This window comes from Pelophylax lessonae (assembly GCF_965119305.1).
Source record: "Pelophylax lessonae genome assembly, chromosome: 10".
In the NCBI taxonomy this organism is placed as follows: Eukaryota; Metazoa; Chordata; class Amphibia; order Anura; family Ranidae; genus Pelophylax; species Pelophylax lessonae.
In genome coordinates this window covers 72958931-72980801 of record NC_138777.1, presented here as the reverse complement: position 1 = coordinate 72980801, position 21871 = coordinate 72958931, and the positions used below count along the sequence as shown (strand labels likewise).

The window sequence follows — 21871 nt, the reverse complement described above, 5'->3', positions numbered from 1 at the left end:
CTTTTTCTGTTGTAGATTTGGGATAGGACATGAAGGGACATCTTCAAAATAGGATACAGATAGCAAAAAACATGACAGTGGTTAAAAACCTTACTTTAATTTATCCAAAGTAAAATTTAAAAAAATAAAACATTTTTGCTTTGGTTCTACTTTAACATAAGCACCTACTCATAATAAAAATACATTTTAATAGAGGTACCACATTTTTATGAATAGAAAACACTTCCTTGATAAATATATAAAGATGTCAAGCTATTATATTTTTAACTTAGTAGCATTTGTAAATGCTTTCCAATGAGCAATATATTTAATAGGTATGCAAGAATAAAAGACTAAAGTCGGTAATCTGTTTATCTACTGTACATTCTATGCATGCATACAATGTCCTTAGCATCACTCATACTATAAAATGCAAGAGCAGCTAGGATGAGTATAGACAGTAGTCAGTAATTAAAGGTATGCTCGATAGCACAACGCCAATTTTAGTGCTGACTGCATACCGCTTCTTAAATGTTCCATAGTTTACTGGTGAACCAAGAGCTTAATCATCATCACACTGCAGTTTTTGGATACAGTTGTCACTATCATGTGCTCTGCAAGTGCTGATTCTGTTTTGCTGAAATATGTGGCTCACTTCACACTTCATGGCTAGTGAGCATTGCAGTGAAGGTTATTTGCAGCATTTGGACCATGGCTGCCTATTGTTTTTTATTTTGATCATGTACTTTTCCAATGCAGTGCAAAGCAACAGGTTCACTTTAATTGCCCCAACCCAGCATTATGTAAAGAAGGAGGACCCCTGGTGTCCAGGCTGTCCCACTTCACCCTGTTAGCTCTGTACACACTCAGATTCCTACTAGTTCTTCATTTCTAAGCCTGGTCAGGAATTACTAATTACACTTTACTCAGCAGGCCTCAACCTTCCAGTTCTAGTCCATAGAAGACCTTGTCAATGTCCAACACTTGAGGCAGGGGCGGACATACAGGGGTCGCAGGGGTCGCCATGGCGACCGGGCCCCATGCTGCAGGGGGCCCTAGAGGGCCCCCTGTATGTATAGAAAGGATGAGCGGCAAGCGCAGCTGAGACCGGAGCTCCCCGATCCTCAGCGAGTTACAATACACACACGGCAGCTACTCTTTTTAAAGCCCGTAGCGTGTGCAACACACTCAAAAGACTCCACCCGGTGCATAAAAAAGTGCACACACACAAAGTGAGTAACACAAAAAAGCACAGGGTGTGCGACAACGTATGGTCTTCCCTCCGAAGAGGTAGGACCCAAAACCTCAATCCCCCGGGGCGCAAGGCTCCTGACAGGGACATAAGGTACTCATGGTCTGTCTGGCCGAAACCAGACAGACCCCGTTCTTCAGGGGGACTGCCGAAACAGCCCCCACCGAGTACTAAGTAGGGCTCCCCCGAAGGGAGACCCCATGGGAGAGGGCGAACTAAGCCAAAAGGCCATATCCACCCCCTCCCAAGACTTAAGGCAGGGCCCGAGGACCCACACACTCCAGTCTGTGCAAATAAAGAAAACAAAGGTGATAGTGCAGGTGACGGACTCCAAAGAAAAAGACAAACAAAACATAAAGGTGGGGAAGGGGAAGTGGGGAAAGTGCTATGGTGCCATGTGAGGAACCAAGGCAGGCCTTCCAGCCGGAATAAAAAATTCCTCTGGTGCAAGCCAAAAGGCCTGTCCCAAGAGGCAGGTGTGAAAAAGGTGTGCATAGTGCAGTGACCAAGGTGCCAAAAGAACTCACAGCGAGCTGCCCCTCACCAGTGAGAAATTAAGGCACCCCTGGGCTGCCACCCCAGGGGCACTTACACTACGGGCTTTTTCTACTGCCAGCTTGTCTCTCTCCCCAGCTGCGGCTGCCTGTGTGCAGAGAGCAGAGACGAGCAAGAGACGAGCACTGAACCCGCCCCTCCCCCTTCCTGTGTGTTTCCTGTACAGCACACAGAGGAGAGGAGGCGGGACCAGCTCTCTCCACTCTGCAGAGTTTGCAACAGCGCCGATCTGAGGCCTGTGATATGTATATTATATTACTAACTTGCAAGAGTGGGGGGGGGGGGGTGGTGGAGGTGTATGGTGCTAGGGGGTGAAGATGGGGGGGGGTGTATGGAGATGGAGGGGTGTATGTAAAACTTCTACCACCCCACCCCCTGTCCTCTTCATCCCCACTGTCCTCTTCCTACCATCCCATCCCTGTCCTCTTCATCCCCACTGTCCTCTTCCTACCATCCCACCCCTGTCCTCTTCATCCCCACTGTCCTCTTCCTACCATCCCACCCCTGTCATCTTCATCCCCACTGTCCTCTTCCTACCATCCCATCCCTGTCATCTTCATCCCCACTGTCCTCTTCCTACCATCCCATCCCTGTCATCTTCATCCCCACTGTCCTCTTCCTACCATCCCATCCCTGTCATCTTCATCCCCACTGTCCTCTTCCTACCATCCCATCCCTGTCATCTTCATCCCCACTGTCCTCTTCCTACCATCCCATCCCATCCCTGTCATCTTCATCCCCACTGTCCTCTTCCTACCATCCTATCCCTGTCATCTTCATCCCCACTGTCCTCTTCCTACCATCCCATCCCTGTCATCTTCATCCCCACTGTCCTCTTCCTACCATCCCATCCCTGTCATCTTCATCCCCACTGTCCTCTTCCTACCATCCCATCCCTGTCATCTTCATCCCCACTGTCCTCTTCCTACCATCCCATCCCCGTCATCTTCATCCCCACTGTCCTCTTCCTACCATCCCATCCCTGTCATCTTCATCCCCACTGTCCTCTTCCTACCATCCCATCCCATCCCTGTCATCTTCATCCCCACTGTCCTCTTCCTACCATCCCATCCCTGTCATCTTCATCCCCACTGTCCTCTTCCTACCATCCCATCCCTGTCATCTTCATCCCCACTGTCCTCTTCCTACCATCCCATCCCTGTCATCTTCATCCCCACTGTCCTCTTCCTACCATCCCATCCCATCCCTGTCATCTTCATCCCCACTGTCCTCTTCCTACCATCCCATCCCCGTCATCTTCATCCCCACTGTCCTCTTCCTACCATCCCATCCCTGTCATCTTCATCCCCACTGTCCTCTTCCTACCATCCCATCCCTGTCATCTTCATCCCCACTGTCCTCTTCCTACCATCCCATCCCTGTCATCTTCATCCCCACTGTCCTCTTCCTACCATCCCACCCCTGTCATCTTCATCCCCACTGTCCTCTTCCTACCATCCCATCCCTGTCATCTTCATCCCCACTGTCCTCTTCCTACCATCCCATCCCATCCCTGTCATCTTCATCCCCACTGTCCTCTTCCTACCATCCCATCCCTGTCATCTTCATCCCCACTGTCCTCTTCCTACCATCCCATCCCTGTCATCTTCATCCCCACTGTCCTCTTCCTACCATCCCATCCCTGTCATCTTCATCCCCACTGTCCTCTTCCTACCATCCCACCCCTGTCATCTTCATCCCCACTGTCCTCTTCCTACCATCCCATCCCTGTCATCTTCATCCCCACTGTCCTCTTCCTACCATCCCATCCCATCCCTGTCATCTTCATCCCCACTGTCCTCTTCCTACCATCCCATCCCTGTCATCTTCATCCCCACTGTCCTCTTCCTACCATCCCATCCCTGTCATCTTCATCCCCACTGTCCTCTTCCTACCATCCCATCCCATCCCTGTCATCTTCATCCCCACTGTCCTCTTCCTACCATCCCATCCCTGTCATCTTCATCCCCACTGTCCTCTTCCTACCATCCCATCCCGTCATCTTCATCCCCACTGTCCTCTTCCTACCATCCCATCCCTGTCATCTTCATCCCCACTGTCCTCTTCCTACCATCCCATCCCATCCCTGTCATCTTCATCCCCACTGTCCTCTTCCTACCATCCCATCCCTGTCATCTTCATCCCCACTGTCCTCTTCCTACCATCCCGCCCCGTCATCTTCATCCCCACTGTCCTCTTCCTACCATCCCATCCCTGTCATCTTCATCCCCACTGTCCTCTTCCTACCATCCCGCCCCGTCATCTTCATCCCCACTGTCCTCTTCCTACCATCCCATCCCGTCATCTTCATCCCCACTGTCCTCTTCCTACCATCCCGCCCCGTCATCTTCATCCCCACTGTCCTCTTCCTACCATCCCATCCCGTCATCTTCATCCCCACTGTCCTCTTCCTACCATCCCATCCCTGTCATCTTCATCCCCACTGTCCTCTTCCTACCATCCCATCCCTGTCATCTTCATCCCCACTGTCCTCTTCCTACCATCCCATCCCTGTCATCTTCATCCCCACTGTCCTCTTCCTACCATCCCATCCCTGTCATCTTCATCCCCACTGTCCTCTTCCTACCATCCCATCCCTGTCATCTTCATCCCCACTGTCCTCTTCCTACCATCCCATCCCATCCCTGTCATCTTCATCCCCACTGTCCTCTTCCTACCATCCCATCCCTGTCATCTTCATCCCCACTGTCCTCTTCCTACCATCCCATCCCTGTCATCTTCATCCCCACTGTCCTCTTCCTACCATCCCATCCCATCCCTGTCATCTTCATCCCCACTGTCCTCTTCCTACCATCCCATCCCTGTCATCTTCATCCCCACTGTCCTCTTCCTACCATCCCATCCCTGTCATCTTAATCCCCACTGTCCTCTTCCTACCATCCCATCCCTGTCATCTTCATCCCCACTGTCCTCTTCCTACCATCCCATCCCATCCCTGTCATCTTCATCCCCACTGTCCTCTTCCTACCATCCCATCCCTGTCATCTTCATCCCCACTGTCCTCTTCCTACCATCCCATCCCGTCATCTTCATCCCCACTGTCCTCTTCCTACCATCCCATCCCTGTCATCTTCATCCCCACTGTCCTCTTCCTACCATCCCATCCCATCCCTGTCATCTTCATCCCCACTGTCCTCTTCCTACCATCCCATCCCTGTCATCTTCATCCCCACTGTCCTCTTCCTACCATCCCATCCCTGTCATATTCATCCCCAATGTCCTCTTCCTACCATCCCACCCCTGTCATCTTCATCCCCACTGTCCTCTTCCTACCATCCCATCCCGTCATCTTCATCCCCACTGTCCTCTTCCTACCATCCCATCCCTGTCATCTTCATCCCCACTGTCCTCTTCCTACCATCCCATCCCTGTCATCTTCATCCCCACTGTCCTCTTCCTACCATCCCATCCCTGTCATCTTCATCCCCACTGTCCTCTTCCTACCATCCCATCCCTGTCATCTTCATCCCCACTGTCCTCTTCCTACCATCCCATCCCTGTCATCTTCATCCCCACTGTCCTCTTCCTACCATCCCATCCCTGTCATCTTCATCCCCACTGTCCTCTTCCTACCATCCCATCCCTGTCATCTTCATCCCCACTGTCCTCTTCCTACCATCCCACCCCTGTCCTCTTCATCCCCACTGTCCTCTTCCTACCATCCCATCCCTGTCATCTTCATCCCCACTGTCCTCTTCCTACCATCCCATCCCTGTCATCTTCATCCCCACTGTCCTCTTCCTACCATCCCATCCCATCCCTGTCATCTTCATCCCCACTGTCCTCTTCCTACCATCCCATCCCTGTCATCTTCATCCCCACTGTCCTCTTCCTACCATCCCATCCCTGTCATCTTCATCCCCACTGTCCTCTTCCTACCATCCCGCCCCGTCATCTTCATCCCCACTGTCCTCTTCCTACCATCCCATCCCTGTCATCTTCATCCCCACTGTCCTCTTCCTACCATCCCGCCCCGTCATCTTCATCCCCACTGTCCTCTTCCTACCATCCCATCCCGTCATCTTCATCCCCACTGTCCTCTTCCTACCATCCCGCCCCGTCATCTTCATCCCCACTGTCCTCTTCCTACCATCCCATCCCGTCATCTTCATCCCCACTGTCCTCTTCCTACCATCCCATCCCTGTCATCTTCATCCCCACTGTCCTCTTCCTACCATCCCATCCCGTCATCTTCATCCCCACTGTCCTCTTCCTACCATCCCGCCCCGTCATCTTCATCCCCACTGTCCTCTTCCTACCATCCCATCCCTGTCATCTTCATCCCCACTGTCCTCTTCCTACCATCCCATCCCTGTCATCTTCATCCCCACTGTCCTCTTCCTACCATCCCATCCCTGTCATCTTCATCCCCACTGTCCTCTTCCTACCATCCCATCCCTGTCATCTTCATCCCCACTGTCCTCTTCCTACCATCCCATCCCTGTCATCTTCATCCCCACTGTCCTCTTCCTACCATCCCATCCCGTCATCTTCATCCCCACTGTCCTCTTCCTACCATCCCATCCCTGTCATCTTCATCCCCACTGTCCTCTTCCTACCATCCCATCCCTGTCATCTTCATCCCCACTGTCCTCTTCCTACCATCCCACCCCTGTCATCTTCATCCCCACTGTCCTCTTCCTACCATCCCATCCCTGTCATCTTCATCCCCACTGTCCTCTTCCTACCATCCCATCCCATCATCTTCATCCCCACTGTCCTCTTCCTACCATCCCATCCCTGTCATCTTCATCCCCACTGTCCTCTTCCTACCATCCCATCCCTGTCATCTTCATCCCCACTGTCCTCTTCCTACCATCCCGCCCCGTCATCTTCATCCCCACTGTCCTCTTCCTGCCATCCCATCCCATCCCTGTCATCTTCATCCCCACTGTCCTCTTCCTACCATCCCATCCCTGTCATCTTCATCCCCACTGTCCTCTTCCTACCATCCATATTGTAAAAAAAAAAAAAAAAAATTTGCAAATGCTAGAAAAATGTAATTAAAATAAAAAACTACTGACACCAATGGCAGAACTACCACACAAACATTGCACTTGCGACCGGCCCTGGCGTTTCACCACCAGGCTGGGAGGGAAGGGCCCCGTCCGGGGGGGCCCTTTATGGTTTCTTGCATCGGGGCCCTGGAGGTTCTAGTTACGCCACTGACTTGAGGCCCATAAGAATGGGTGCCCAGATGGCAGGCCTATGCACCTGGGGAACCTTCCCGGCCACCACCACTCACTTCCGACCAAAACTGGCTACTTGATTACTCTTTTGCCTAGTGGTGTGCCCTTGAATCCTACAGAGATCTGGCAATTAATCTAGCAAATTTAACAGCAATATTGCTTACCATGCCAAGTTTTTAGGAAGTGGTTACTAGCCAAGCTTTACAACATATGCTAATGATCTTCATCGAACACATCAAGATATTTCTTGACTTTGTGTTTCTTTTACTCGGCAATTACACAGTTAGTATATATTCATGCCCATAAAACAAAGTTCCAGCGTGGGGAAGTGTACATCATCCGGTCATGGACATCCGTCCTGCTGGAGCCAAAATCCTTTCACCGTGGCCGGCTTGTACGGCAAAGTTAGAACCAGGAAGTAGGCTCGGTGTATTTGCTTGACAGCAAGGCTTGGTGGATAGTCTAACCTGGATGATGTCATCTGCATGCAACGCATTTCCGAGCGTGCTTGCTGCTTCGGGGAGGGCAACCGCGCTCCTTCTTCACTGCAAGTATCGACTATCCACCAAGCCTCGCTGTCAAGCAAATACACCGAGCCTACTTCCTGGTTCTAACTTTGCCGTACAAGCCGGCCACAGCGAAAGGATTTTGGCTCCAGCAGGACGGATGTCCATGACCGGATGATGTACACTTCCCCACACTGGAACCTTGTTTTATGGGCATGAATATATACTTACTAACGTGAGTGCATAATTTTATTCATTAAACCTGTTGCATAAAGTCTACACTTAGAGGCGCCTCTGTCTGTCTTTGTTTTAGGCAACACTAATGAGGCTGCGCTGATAAGCACTGATAGGCTGCACTGATGGGTGACTCTGATGAGCCTGCACTAATAGGCTGCGCTGATGGGCACTAACAGGCTGCGCTGATGGGTATCTGAGGCTGTGCTAATGGGCACTGATAGGTGGCACTGATGAGGCAGCACTGATGGGCACTGACAGGCGGCACTGATGGAAACTGACAGGCGGCACTGATAAGGGCCGCGCTGATAAGCATTGATTAGGCTGCACTGATAGGTGGCACTGATGAAGCTGCGCTGATAAGCACTGATGGGTGGCACTTTTGGGCACAGGTAATCTGCCCTGATGGGCACTAATGGGATGCGCTGATGGGCACTAAGAGGCAGCACTGATAGGCACAGATGAGCACTGACAGGTGGCACTGATAAGCACTGATGAGGTAGCACTAATAGGCACTGATGAGGTGACACTGATGGACGGCACTCCCCGTCCACTCAGCGGCAGTAAGGAAAGGGCAAATGGTCAAGCCCAGCTGTCAACCTGGGAAGATAATTTCGGAGGTGGGCGGGCAGTGACAGCAAGCTGTGCTCATCACAGGCTCACAGCACCGTCCCTTAGAGAGTGCCGGTTTGCACATATAAGCGTGTATTCCGCTCCAGCTGGCAATTATCTGCCAGCCTGACATTATCCTGCAGATCCGCAGGTGGGCCACATGGGAGGATCACAAGCACCGCTGTGGTGTAACCCAGGCGCCAGGACGCGATTTTCAGTCACCATTGCAACCTGGCACCTGAGCTATGTGGGGCGCTGGTGTAGAGCCAATAATTAAGCACCACGTTTTGATTGGAGGGGTTGAGTAAGTCACCTGCTTCTCTCCCAGAAGTACCGGGTATTTTGTATCAGCAGATTTTGGAGCAAGTCTATGGCAATTTGTGTTTATTCAGCCAAAAGAGCATTTGTGAGATCAGGTACTAATGTTAGAAAAACTAGTCAGTGCTCCAATTCATCTCAAAGGTGTTCTGCAGGGCTGAGGTCAGGGCTGTGTCCAAGCCACTTAAGTTCCTCCACAAGACAGGAAGCCCAGTTTTTCTGATATGGTCATAGACAGCAATAAATACAATTTGGAGCATATTTTATAGCGGTCTGTGTCCCCAACACAGATATATGGAAATGGGAGGTGAGAAGAAATCTTCCAAATGGAACACAGTGATAAACCTCTGACAGAAGCTCTAACCCTTCCCAATGTAGAAAGAAATTTGCCCTGGATTTCCACAACATCAATTTAATTGATGATCATTGCTGTGTTCCTCTCCCCTAGGTCTCTCTGATAGCAGTGGATGAAATGCACCAGAATTTGCCCCCACTGGAAAAAGATATATACTGGAATGATACTGACCCGCAACCACCATACACTGCTTCCACGGTAGAGACCCGCAGACCATCATTCCTTGGCTCTGCTTTTGATATCAGGTAAATGAAAAAAAGACTAGAGAGAACCAAGAGACTAGGGACAAACAGTTGGGGCTTCCATGTCTATGACAGAAAGAGACTGAATCTTTAGTATATGTACAGTTCCTTGAAAAAGTATTCACACCCCTTGAAATTTTCCACATTTTGTCATGTTATAACCAAAAACTCAAATGTATTTTATTGGATTTTATGTGATAGAGCAACACAAAGTGGTACATAATTGGGAAGTGGAAGGAAAATAATAAATGGTTTTCAAAATGTTTTACAAGTAAATATTTGAAAAGTGTGGCATGCATTTGTTTTCAGCCCCCTTTACTCTGATACCCCTAACTAAAATCTAGTGGAACTAATTGCCTTCAGAAGTCACCTAATTAGTAAATAGAGTCCACCTGTGTGTAATTTAATCTCAGTATAAATACAGCTGTTCTGTAAAGCCCTCTGAGGTTTGTTAGAGAACCTGAGTGAACAAACAGCATCACAAAGGCCAAGGAACACACCAGACAGGTGAGGGATAAAGTTGTGGAGAAGTTTAAAGCAGGGTTAGGTTATAAAAAAATATCTCAAGCTTTGAACATCTCACGGAGCACGCACTGTTAAATCCATTATCCGAAAATGGAAAGAGTATGGCAAAACTGCAAACCTACAAATACAGTATCTCACAAAAGTGAGTACACCTCTCAAAGTTTTGTGAATATTTTATTATATCTTTTCATGTGACAACACTGAAGAAATGACACTTTGCTACAATGTAAAGTAGTGAGTATACAGCTTGTATAACAGTGTAAATTTGCTGTCCCCTCAAAATAACTCAACACGTAGCCAGTAATGTCTAAACCGCTGGCAACAAAAGTGAGTACACCCCTAAGTGAAAATGTCCAAATTGGGCCCAAAGTGTCAATATTTTGTGTGGTGTGGGGACTTGCTCGGTGGCGGGTGTGGATGACCCCTTGGGGGGGGTTCGTTACACAAGGAGATAGCCGAGAAGTGGTTGCAAACAACAGTTTGGTTTATTCATGCAATTTTCTTCACCAGACTGCAAGCGTCAAAAACATCCAAAATAAAATAAAACACAAAATAAATCCTTGCCACTGTTGGCGGCTACCTTCTCACACACAGGAACCTACCTAAAGAAGTCTGTCCCCAACCTACTGTTGGGCAGACTTGGCTGATCATACAGCAGACTATCAATAGTCCATTTATTATCTCTTCACATAGAGAATGTCCCTTTTCTCTTCACACAGCACATGTTCATTGGACTTTCCTTTCACATAGAAAACATCCATTGGTTTTTCTCTTCACACTCTTCACATAGAAATAGTTAATTTTCTCACCTTGAGAAATCTTCACACTTTTTACCCTCCTCAGCGCACATCGCTCCAGGAGGTTTTCCCCATGCTCACACAGCTTCAGGGGGCATTCCTTCTCCCATGCTCACACAGCGTCGGGAGGCACACATCTGACTGTCCTCCTCTCCCCAGCTCACACAGCGTCAGGAGGCAGCAATCCTTCTCCCATGCTCACTCAGCGTCGGGAGGCACACATCTGACTGTCCTCCTCTCCCCAGCTCACACATCGTCAGGAGGCAGCAATCAATAGACTTCCTTTGGACAAATTATAGAGGCCTTAACTTCCTCATTCCGAACAGCTGAAGGCCTTTCAACTTCTTTACCCCTTCCTGCTGCCTTTGCAGCCGACACCCTATAGTAATTGGTGATTTGTCTAACCCAAGCAGAAGTGTTTCTCCTGTCTGTGACAACATCCACAGATTTACCTGACTTCCTGTCACATACCCCCCCCTCTTGTTTCAACCCTAGGGTTGGGACACAGTTTTCCAGGCACTTCTCTTGACTCTCACTGATAAGCCTCCTAGTATCCTCAAGCTTCCGGATGAAACTGTTTCTGTCATCTTCATTGACAGATTTCTCATAAATGTCAGATAACTTGTCCCTCATCTCATATACACATTCTTCAACTGCATTTTTGGCATCATTTTGCTCCTTCTCAGGTTTGTCCTGCATAACCATCTGTCCTATCCACCAAGGAAGACCGTGATCCATAGGCAACTCAATTGTGCTAATCTTAATGTCTTCAACAATCTTGAGCTTAGCTTGCTCTAAGATGCTGTGCAGAGGACCTTCCCTTTGCGACAACAGGCGGTCACACATTTCTTCAAAGTGACCCCTGTTCCTTTTTCCAGAGACATCATCAACTTTCCTTCCACCATCATATGGGTAAAAGGCAACAACACAGTCTATTACAGGTTTCTTCAATGCACTTTCTGCTAAACTATTTGACCGCTCAAGGTCACCTAGTTCCTTTTCTTTATCTGAATTCCACATGGAATGTATCTCAAGATCACGATCAAACTTCTGCCACCTGTCTTTCACCAGTTCCATTTTGGAAATATTCCCTGAAAGGCACGTATTCATTTGCTTCACGTTTTCACCAACAGCCTTAGTTTTCTCCACTAGGTGGTGTTTGCTTTTTTCTCCAAGCTTTATATCACTTGCCTTAGTTTTCTCCACTAGGTTTTCAGCCTGAACTGAGAAATCCTCACATTTCTTACACAGCTCCTTTGTTTGCTGATGTTTTTGAAGGAACTGTTTATTCCAGAGGGGTGATTCAAGCAACATGTCATCAAATTTCTGATGCTCACTCAGGACAGACCCCAAAACACTGATCCTTTTATAAACTGCATCAGGCAGACTATCCCCTCTTTGGGACAGATCCTCTGTTGCCTGTAATTCCTCTTCAAGTTCTTCCAACTGAATCTTCATCTCTTCTACTTGCGGTTCTAAGGCTCGCTTAGACTTTTCTAGCTCCTGAATGCTTTTCACAACATCATCCTTGGAGCTGACCAAATCTTCCATTTCTGTACGCAGCTGTTTGTTAACTCTTTCTAGTTCAACCTTACACTCTAGAGCTTCCTCCAAGGAGCGAGCCAAGAACAGGGCTTTGCTCTCTTTATCACGTGCCTCCTCACGGTCGCGTTCTTCTGCATATTTTGCAGACAGTCTTCTCCTCACCAAGCATCTGATCAAACTTCTTTTTCACATCTTCAACACTCTCTAATGAACCAACGCTTTCTTCCGTGCGTTTTTTCATATCCGCTATCTGAGCTTGCAGTGTTGCGACTTGCTCTGATAGGTTTTTCTTGGCTTCCTCCTCCTCTTTTAATTGTTCTAGGACGCCATTTTTCTCAACTTCCATTTGTTTTAGTTTTGTGCTAAAACTCAGCCTTTGACACCTCTCTTCCTGTAAGAGTGCCTGCGTGTCTTGCAGCTGCGATTCCAAGATAGAGAAATCTTTGGCAATTTCTCTTGATTTGCTGTCTGCTTGAGAAAGCTGATTTGTGACATTGTCCAACTCAACCTGCAGTCGGTTTGCCTTCTCTGACAGCTTAGCACACAATCGGTCACCTTCTGACACCTTGACTTGCGATTCCAGAAGCTGTGCCTCTACTTTTTTCCTCTTGTGTTCAGAATCTCCTTTTCCCTGCATAAGAGCCTTCACCTCATTGGCTAGTTTCTGGGAATGAGAATGTAATTCTGCCACACAGGCTTCTTTCTCCTTTAACTGCTGCTGGACACGTTGGACTTCATCTTTCCAACTTTCACAGTCCCTACGCAATTCATCTACCACATTGCTCAAAGTGGTGAGCTCATACACAGTACTCAGTAATTTAGCCTCTCTCTCACTTTTCTCCTTGTAGCTGAGAGACAATGTTGTTTTCAGAGCGACATTCTGTTCCTGCACATCCTGCAGGTCTATTTTTGTAGCTTCCAAAGACTGAAGACTTTTTGTCAGCTGATTACGCAACTCCAACATATCACCCATACTTTGCTTCTGCAAAGTCTGAATTTCAATTTCCTTTTCCATGAGGATGGTATCTTTCTCCATTATAGTCTCTCCACGTTTTTGTAACTCTGAAAAAAGAAGAGCAGTGGATTCTTCCCACTGTAACACCTGAGCCTGCAAGTTTCTATGGTCCATCCTAAGCAACTCCAGGGCATGTTCCTTTTCTTCCATTTTCCGTTGCAAGGCATCCAGCTCAGCCCTGCACACATACTCGGTTTCCTCCAAACCGATGGCCTCCATTTGCTGCTGGCGTCTCTGCTTCCAGCCTGCCATACTCTCTTGGTGAGCCTTTTGTTGAGCTGCAAAGCTCCGCTGAAAATCCGCATTTGCCTGAGTGTTGCTAGGGACAACAACCTTTCTCTTTAGCAGACTTTGTTCAGGCATGGATGGGGCTCGTTCAGGTGGTAACATCCCCTCCATCCATAGAATCCGGTCTCTCATTTCAGCTATCTTTGCATCTTTCAGGCGTTTTGACCGCCCCATCTTCAATTACTCCACAATAAATTTTTCACAGTCCAGCAAAAAATTTTTGAGACCACTGTCTCTTTAACACAAGTAGTTTTTCTCTCTTGCAGGATCTCCTTTCCTGCACACACAGTTTGTGCAGTCTCATGCACCAGACAAAACAAAGGCCATCAAAAATTTTGAGACCACTGTCTCTTTAAAACACATAGTTTTTCTCTCTTTCAGGATCTTCTCTCCTGCACACATAGATTGTGCAATCTCATGCACCAGACGAAATTCATAGAACATATGCACTTCTTTGCAGGGATCTCTGCTTCTGCCCGCATCCTCCACCATATGTGGGGACTTGCTCATTGGCGGGTGTGGATGACCCCTTGGGGGTGTTCGTTACACAAGGAGATAGCCGAGAAGTGGTTGCAAACAACAGTTTGGTTTATTCATGCAATTTTCTTCACCAGACTGCAAGCGTCAAAAACATCCAAAATAAAATAAAACACAAAATAAATCCTTGCCACTGTGGGCGGCTACCTTCTCACACACAGGAACCTACCTAAAGAAGTCTGTCCCCAACCTACTGTTGGGCAGACTTGGCTGATCATACAGCAGACTATCAATAGTCCATTTATTATCTCTTCACATAGAGAATGAACCTTTTCTCTTCACACAGCACATGTTCATTGGACTTTCCTTTCACATAGAAAAGATCGATTGGTTTTTCTCTTCACACTCTTCACATAGAAATAGTTAATTTTCTCACCTTGAGAAGTCTTCACACTTTTTACCCTCCTCAGCGCACATCGCTCCAGGAGGTTTTCCCCATGCTCACACAGCTTCAGGGGGCATTCCTTCTCCCATGCTCACACAGTGTCGGGAGGCACACAACTGACTGTCCTCCTCTCCCCAGCTCACACAGCGTCAGGAGGCAGCAATCCTTCTCCCATGCTCACTCAGCGTCGGGAGGCACACATCTGACTGTCCTCCTCTCCCCAGCTCACACATCGTCAGGAGGCAGCAATCAATAGACTTCCTTTGGACAAATTATAGAGGCCTTAACTTCCTCATTCCGAACAGCTGAAGGCCTTTCAACTTCTTTACCCCTTCCTGCTGCCTTTGCAGCCGACACCCTATAGTAATTGGTGATTTGTCTAACCCAAGCTGAAGTGTATCTCCTGTCTGTGACAACATCCACAGATTTACCTGACTTCCTGTCACAGTGGCCACCATTATTTTACAGCCCTGCCTTAACCCTCTTGGGCATGGAGTTCACCAGAGTCCTCTTCCACACCTCCATGATGACATCACTGAGCTGGTGGATGTTAGAGTCCTTGCGCTCCTCCACCTTCCGTTTGAGGATGCCCCACAGATGCTCAATAGGGTTTAGGTCTGGAGACATGCTTGGCCAGTCCATCATCTTTACCCTCGGCTTCTTGAGCAAGGCAGTGGTCATCTTGGAGGTGTGTTTGGGGTCGTTATCATGTTGAAATACGGCCCTGCGGCCCAGTTTCCGAAGGGAGGGGATCATGTTCTGCTTTAGTATGTCACAGTACATGTTGGCATTCATGGTTCCCTCAAAAAAACTGTAGCTTCCCAGTTCCGGCAGCACTCATGCAGCCCCAGACCATGACACTCTCACCACCATGCTTGAATTTAAGCAAGACACACTTGTCTTTGTACTCCTCAACTGGTTGCCGCCACACATGCCTGACACCATCTCAACCAAATAAGTTTATCTTGGGCTCATCACACCACTGGACTTGGTTCCAGTAATCCATGTCCTGAGTCTGCTTGTCTTCAGCAAACTGTTTGCAGGATTTCTTGTGCATCATCTTTAGAAGAGGCTTCCTTCTGCGATGACAGCCATGCAGACCAATTTGATGCAGTGTGCGGCGTATGGTCTGAGCACTGATAGGCTGACCCCCCACCCCTTCAACCTCTGCAGCAATGCTGTGTGCTACTCATACATCTATTACCAAAGACAACCTCTAGATATGATGCTGAGCACGTGCACTCAACTTCTTGGTCCACCATGGCTAGGCCTGTTCTGAGTGGAACCTGTCCTGTTAAACTGCTGTATGGTCTTGGCCACTGTGCTGCAGCTCAGATTCAGTGTCTTGGCAATCTTCTTATAGCCTAGGCCATCTTTATGGAGAGCAACAATTCTTTTTTTCAGATCCTCAGAGAATTCTTTGCCATGAGATGCCATGTTGAACTTCCAGTGACCAGTATGAGAGAGTGAGAGCGATAACACTAAATTCAACACATCTGCTCCCCATTCACACCTGAGAGCTTGTAACCCTAACAAGTCACATAACACCGGGAGGAGAAAATGGCTAATTGGGCCCCAATTCGACTTTTGTACTTTAGGGGTGTACTCACTTTTGTTGCCAGCGGTTTAGACATTAATGGCTGTGTGTTGAGTTATTTTGAGTGGACAGCAAATTTACACTGTTACAAGCTGTACACTCACTACTTTACATTGTAGCAAAGTGTCATTTCCTTATGTTTTCACATGAAAAGACATAATAAAATATTTACAAAAATGTGAGGGGTGTACCTCACATTTAAAATGTAAAATGTGAGATACTGTACATGGTCATCCACCTAAACTGACAGGCCGTTCAGGGAAGCAGCCAAGAAGCCCATGGTAACTCTGAAGGAGCTGCAGAGATCTACAGCTCAGGGGGGAGAATCTGTCGACAGGACAACTATTAGTTGTGCACTCCACAAATATGGCTTTAATGGAAGAGGGGCAAGAAGAAAGCCATTGTTAAAAGAAAGTCATAAGAAGTCCTGTTTACAGTTTGCAAGAAGCCATGTGGGGCCATGTGGGAAGCCATGTGGGGGACACAGAAAACATGTGGAAGAAGGTGCTCTGGTCACATAAGACCAAAATTGAACTTTTTGGTCTAAAAGCAAAACGTTATGTATGGCAGAAAACTAACACTGCACATCACCCTGAGCACACCACGCCCACCATGAAACATGGTGGTGGCAGCATCATGTTGTGGGGATGCTTTTCTTCACCAGTGACAGCGAAGTTGGTCAGAGTAGATGGGAAGATGGATGGAGCCAAATACAGGGCAATCTTAGAAGAAAACCTGTTAGAGTCTGCAAGAGACTTGAAACTGGGGCGGAGGTTCACCTTCCAGCAGGACAATTACCCTAAACATACAGCCAGACCTACAATGGAATGGTTTAGATAAAAGCATATTCGTGTGTTAAAATGGCCCAGTCAAAGTCCAGACCTAAATCTAACTGAGACTCTGTGGCAGGACCTGAAAATTGCAGTTCAGGGACACTCTCCATCCAATCTGACAGCTCTTGAGCTATTTTGCAAAGATGAATGGGCAACAATGTCTCTCTCTAGATGTGCAAAACTGGTAGAGACATCCCCAAAAAGACTTGCAGCTGTAAAGATGGTTCTACAAAGTATTGACTCAGGGGGGCTAAATATGAATGCATGCCACACTATTTATTTGTAAAAAATTTTGAAAACCATTTATCATTTTCTTTCCACTTTAAAGTGATGTGCCACTTTGTGTTGATCACATAAAATCCCCAAAAAATACATTTACCTTTTTGGTTGTAACATGACAAAATGTGGGTTATGAATACTTTTTCAAAGCACTGTATATGTAAGACTTTGCAAAACTAGGTAAAATGTAGTTGTTAAAAGCAACCTTTCTTGAGAGAAATATGGAGACTGCCATTGCTTATTTGCATGGCTGTCATACTGATCCTCAGGATTCAATGTTGTAAGTCCCTAACACGAAACAATGCATGGCTGTTATACTGACCATCTGAATCCAATACAGTAAGTCCTTAACATATTAGGAATGTCTGACTTTACTCTTACTAGTGACTTGGGAACTACAAAAGGCAGAGGGTCAATGTCAATATATACCAGCCAGGGTTTTTATCAAAGTGATAAAAATAGCAGCTCTCATATTTCTCCTATTAAAGGTTTAATTTAAAGTGTAACTGCACATTTACAGTTACACCTATATGGTAAACCACCTGCAGCACTCCTTTTTCAATTATATACTCACCTGTCCCTGATCCAATGAGAGATCACTCACTGGATCATATAACTGCATGCTGGCCACGTTTTTTTTTTTGCATGCGCTCTACATTCATTCCTATGGAATTCTGAGTATAAGCTAGGCAGGACTGCGCAGTACTTCATAGACCCCAGTGTGTCTGTTGAGAGACAGTTTTTCCATTAGAGCCTGCAGCGAATAGGCTATTTATGTGCAGTATCACAGGGACTGCCAGCTTGGAAGAAAACAGGAGTGCCATTCAACTCTGCCTAGTCCACAGCTGGTGTACTGAGTCTAACACTAATCTAAGGTACACTATATTACCAAAAGTATTGGGACGCCTGCCTTTACACGGACATGATCTTTAATGGAATCCTAGTCTTAGTCCATAGGGTTCAATATTGAGTTGGCCCACTCTTTGCAGCTATAACAGCTTAAACTATACTGGAAAGGCTGTCCTTAAGGCTTAGGAGTGTGTCTATGGGCATGTTTGACCATTCTTCAAGAAGCGCATTTGTGAGGTCAGGAACTGATGTAGATGAGAAGGCCTGGCTCGTAGTCTCAGTTCTAATTCATTCCAAAGGTGTTCTGTCGGGTTGAAGTCAGGACTATGTGCAGCCCTGTCAAGTTCCTCTACCCCAAACTCTGTCATCCATGTCTTTATGGACCTTGTTTGTGCACTGGTGTGCAGTCATGTTGCAACAGGAAGGGGCCATCCCTAAACTTGGGGATCCCCTGATGACGTCAGCATGGGCTGACGAAACGTGCGTCGGGAGCGTGAGACCGTAGACTTCCGGGCTGGTGGAACGCTGGCGTGAAGCGGTGTTCATTCATCCAGCTACCGTGAATACCTATGATTGTACAAAGCAATTTTATCTTGGAATTGTAGTAAGTGCATTACTTTTTAATAAAAGTTTGATGTTATCGACTTACTGCACCATGAGAGCTTTTTTGTTGCTTTCCTATATGTCCCACACTGAGATTCTGTACCTGGTCTGAATGTCTATCCCGGTTGGTGAGGGAATTTGAAGCGGAGGATCGGTATAATAATTGGATCATTATGTCTGTATGACCCCCTATAATCAAGGGGTCATATACTTCTGGTAAGAAGTACCTTATAAGAGCACTGGGTGAAAGTTTGGAGGTGGAGGCTTTGTAATCACTCCTATCAAGTCTATGCTTTTATCAAAAAATTGTTGCTGCCAATCATTGGCCTTTTTTATTGATATTGAGCACTTTAGAGACTTTTGTACTCCTATTTATATATGTTTTATTTGCACTAGCACTTTATTGATTAACACCTATGTGTTGAGCGCAATATATTCACCATTTATAATTGTCACAGCATTTCTTGCTTTTTGTTTGCAGCTCACAGTGTGGAAGCAATTCCAATTAATTCAATTCAATGTGTTTATTTATTTATGTTCACTAACACTTATGTGGCTAATTAGCCTTATCACATAGTTAGTTTGATTATTCATTTGCGCAGTTTCTTTTGGTCCACACCATTTTTTCTACATCCCTAAACTGTTCCTACAAAGTTTGGGAGCATAAAATTGTCCAAAATGTCTTTGTATGCTGACACCTTAAGAGCTGTCTTCACTGGAACTAAGGGGCCAAGCCCAACCCCTGAAAAACAACCCTACACCCTAATCTCCACCAAATGATTTGGACCAGTGGACAATGGCAATGTAGAGCACATGCGCTTCTGGAAGAATGGTCAAACATTCCCATAGACACACTCCTAAGCCTTCCCAGAAGAGTTTAAGCTGTTATAGCTGCACAGGGTGGGCCAATTTATTATTGAACCCTATGAACTAAGACTGTTAAAGTTCATGTGCGTGTAAAGGCAGGTGTACCAATACTTTTGATAATATAGTGTATGTACCGGGGAGTAATGGGTCACTAGGCTTAGATTGTTCAAAAGTATAGCCATCCTTTATTGCTTTGTTAATATTGATTATAAGGTGGTAAAATTTCTAACTTACCACTTTATCTAATGGCGGTAACACATAAAACTTATCAATAAGTTTTTATTTTAAGGTTTAGCTAGAAACTGTTGGTTAAGTTGATCTATTTGCTTGTTTTTTTTAAATTGAAGGATGGTTGAAGTGTTCACATTTTACTGGATTCTGCTGTGTTTATGGCCAATCCACTCACCATAATCCAGCTAACATAATAATATACATAGGCATAGACATAAGTGTTAGCTAGAGTACAGCATAACATTCAAAGTGCAGATGCTTTTAAATATGAACTCTATTTAAACAACTAATTATCAGACTTGCATAACTTTTGGTGTCAAACTGCTGTGGTAAATTTACAAGGGTATGGTTCAGTAACTGCCAGACAAAGCATGGTGTTTTAATACAAAGCAATACACATTTGTGCATTTAAAGTATATGTAAACCCTTACCTTGAGAAACAACCCATTCAGTTTAAAATAGAAATGAAAGGCAAAATATTTGTGTATAGATATAAAAAAAAAAAAAAAAAAATTATACACACTCCCCCCCTTTTTTTTTGTTTATAAATGATCAGCAGCGCAATTAACATCCCAGTGAATAGCTGTGCAGAGGGGAGAAACAGCAGCGCAATTAACATCCCAGTGAATAGCTGTGCAGAGGGGAGAAACAGCAGCGCAATTAACATCCCAGTGAATAGCTGTGCAGAGGGGAGAAACAGCAGTGCAATTAACTTCCCAGTGAATAGCTGTGCAGAGGGGAGAAACAGCAGTGCAATTAACATCCCAGTGAATAGCTGTGCAGAGGGGAGAAACAGCAGCGCAATTAACATCCCAGTGAATAGCTGTGCAGAGGGGAGAAACAGCAGTGCAATTAACATCCCAGTGAATAGCTGTGCAGAGGGGAGAAACAGCAGTGTAATTAACATCCCAGTGAATAGCTGTGCAGAGTGGGTGTGTCAGGACAAGTCTGATCATCGGAGGAGAGCACACTGAGTTCCCAGCACAGCTATAGAACTGACCATGGTGTGTTCTCCTGCTTAGTGGTCAGTTTTTAATAAGAAAGCAGGGGGACTGGCAGAAACACCAGGGATTTCACAATAAGCAATACAAAGAGAACAGAAGACTTTTCTATACAAGTACATGGTAGAGAAGGCACGTATAAGGAATATGAAATATTGGGTTTACATATTCTTTAAGCAACACAAGCCAGCCCACAGATGCTCTCAGAGACATCAGTACTAAAGGAAAATGCTAGTGCTCCCAGACAGTCCTGTCAATCCAGAGCTGATTCCCTATTATTTTAATTTTTATCTTCCTTTCAGTTTGCAAAAAGAGGATTTGGAATTTCCCCCTCTTGAGCAAATTAATGAAAATGAAGAAGCCAATCATTCGACACCATTGCTTGGACCTCTGGGGCGTCTTTTGGGTGTTCATTCTCCAAGTCCACCCCGCAGTAACTCACGACTGAGCTTGTTGATGAGACGCAGGAGTGGTGTTCCCCAGGCACTACACCAATTTAATCAGAGAGATAGTGGAAACCCAAGAGGTGGAGAAGCACTACGTGACCTTAATGTTTTCATGACCACACCTTTCTATGAGAGGCCTGGATTTTACAGTGCCCCTCAAACACCCCTAAATGGGGGTCCTGCATTTTGTCCTACCCGCTTTTCTATGCATGGGACAAACAATGTTTGCTCAACACAACGTAACAGGAAGATGGGGACATGTAGTGAAAATGAAGAAGCGACATCCAGTCTTTCTCCAGGGTCGAAAGAGTGCTTTGTGTGGCCTCAGGGGGGTACCGAAGACCAGGAGGAAGCTACCGTCAGCAGCAGTGAAAGTGTTCCTGTTATGAAAACAACTGAGCAACCTGTGCAGAGCCCTATGCAGATCCCCAGAAGGTTAGCAAGAGCCCCAGGTGTCTCTGCATTACTTCTTGGAAACCAAGCATTAGCTTCACCTGATATTTGGCACACTCCAGTCCACAAGACATCTCGTCCCATTTTTTCATTTTCTCCAGTAAACTCCCCAAGTTTGCAAAGGGCTTCCAGAATCTCTCATGGGCTGACGGATGTAATCTCTGATGGGAGCAACAAGGAGCAGCAAGGAACACAGTGTTCCTCTCCCAAGGACTCAGGCATCAGCCTAGCTGAGGGAGACTTTACACAGCTTATGGAGGTTATAATGGAGGCTGGTGAACCCTCGGAAGAAGATGGAATAAGTGGACAGTAGATCTGTCCATGTAGATAATCAATACAAGGATGCACAGTAGTACA

At 46.5% G+C, this 21871-nt stretch overlaps 1 protein-coding gene across 1 annotated transcript in view; it reads left to right on the top strand.

Annotated features, from left to right (window-relative positions):
- BEST1 (bestrophin 1) overlaps positions 1 to 21871 on the top strand; it is a gene marked incomplete at its 5' end in the record, with an annotated part of 63215 nt that extends 41344 nt beyond the window's left edge. The window contains 2 exons of the mRNA XM_082270882.1: positions 9115 to 9266; positions 20918 to 21871. Of these exons, the coding sequence (XP_082127008.1) occupies positions 9115 to 9266; positions 20918 to 21827 (1062 nt within the window). The 3' untranslated portion in view covers positions 21828 to 21871. The remainder of the gene's footprint in view (positions 1 to 9114; positions 9267 to 20917) is intronic.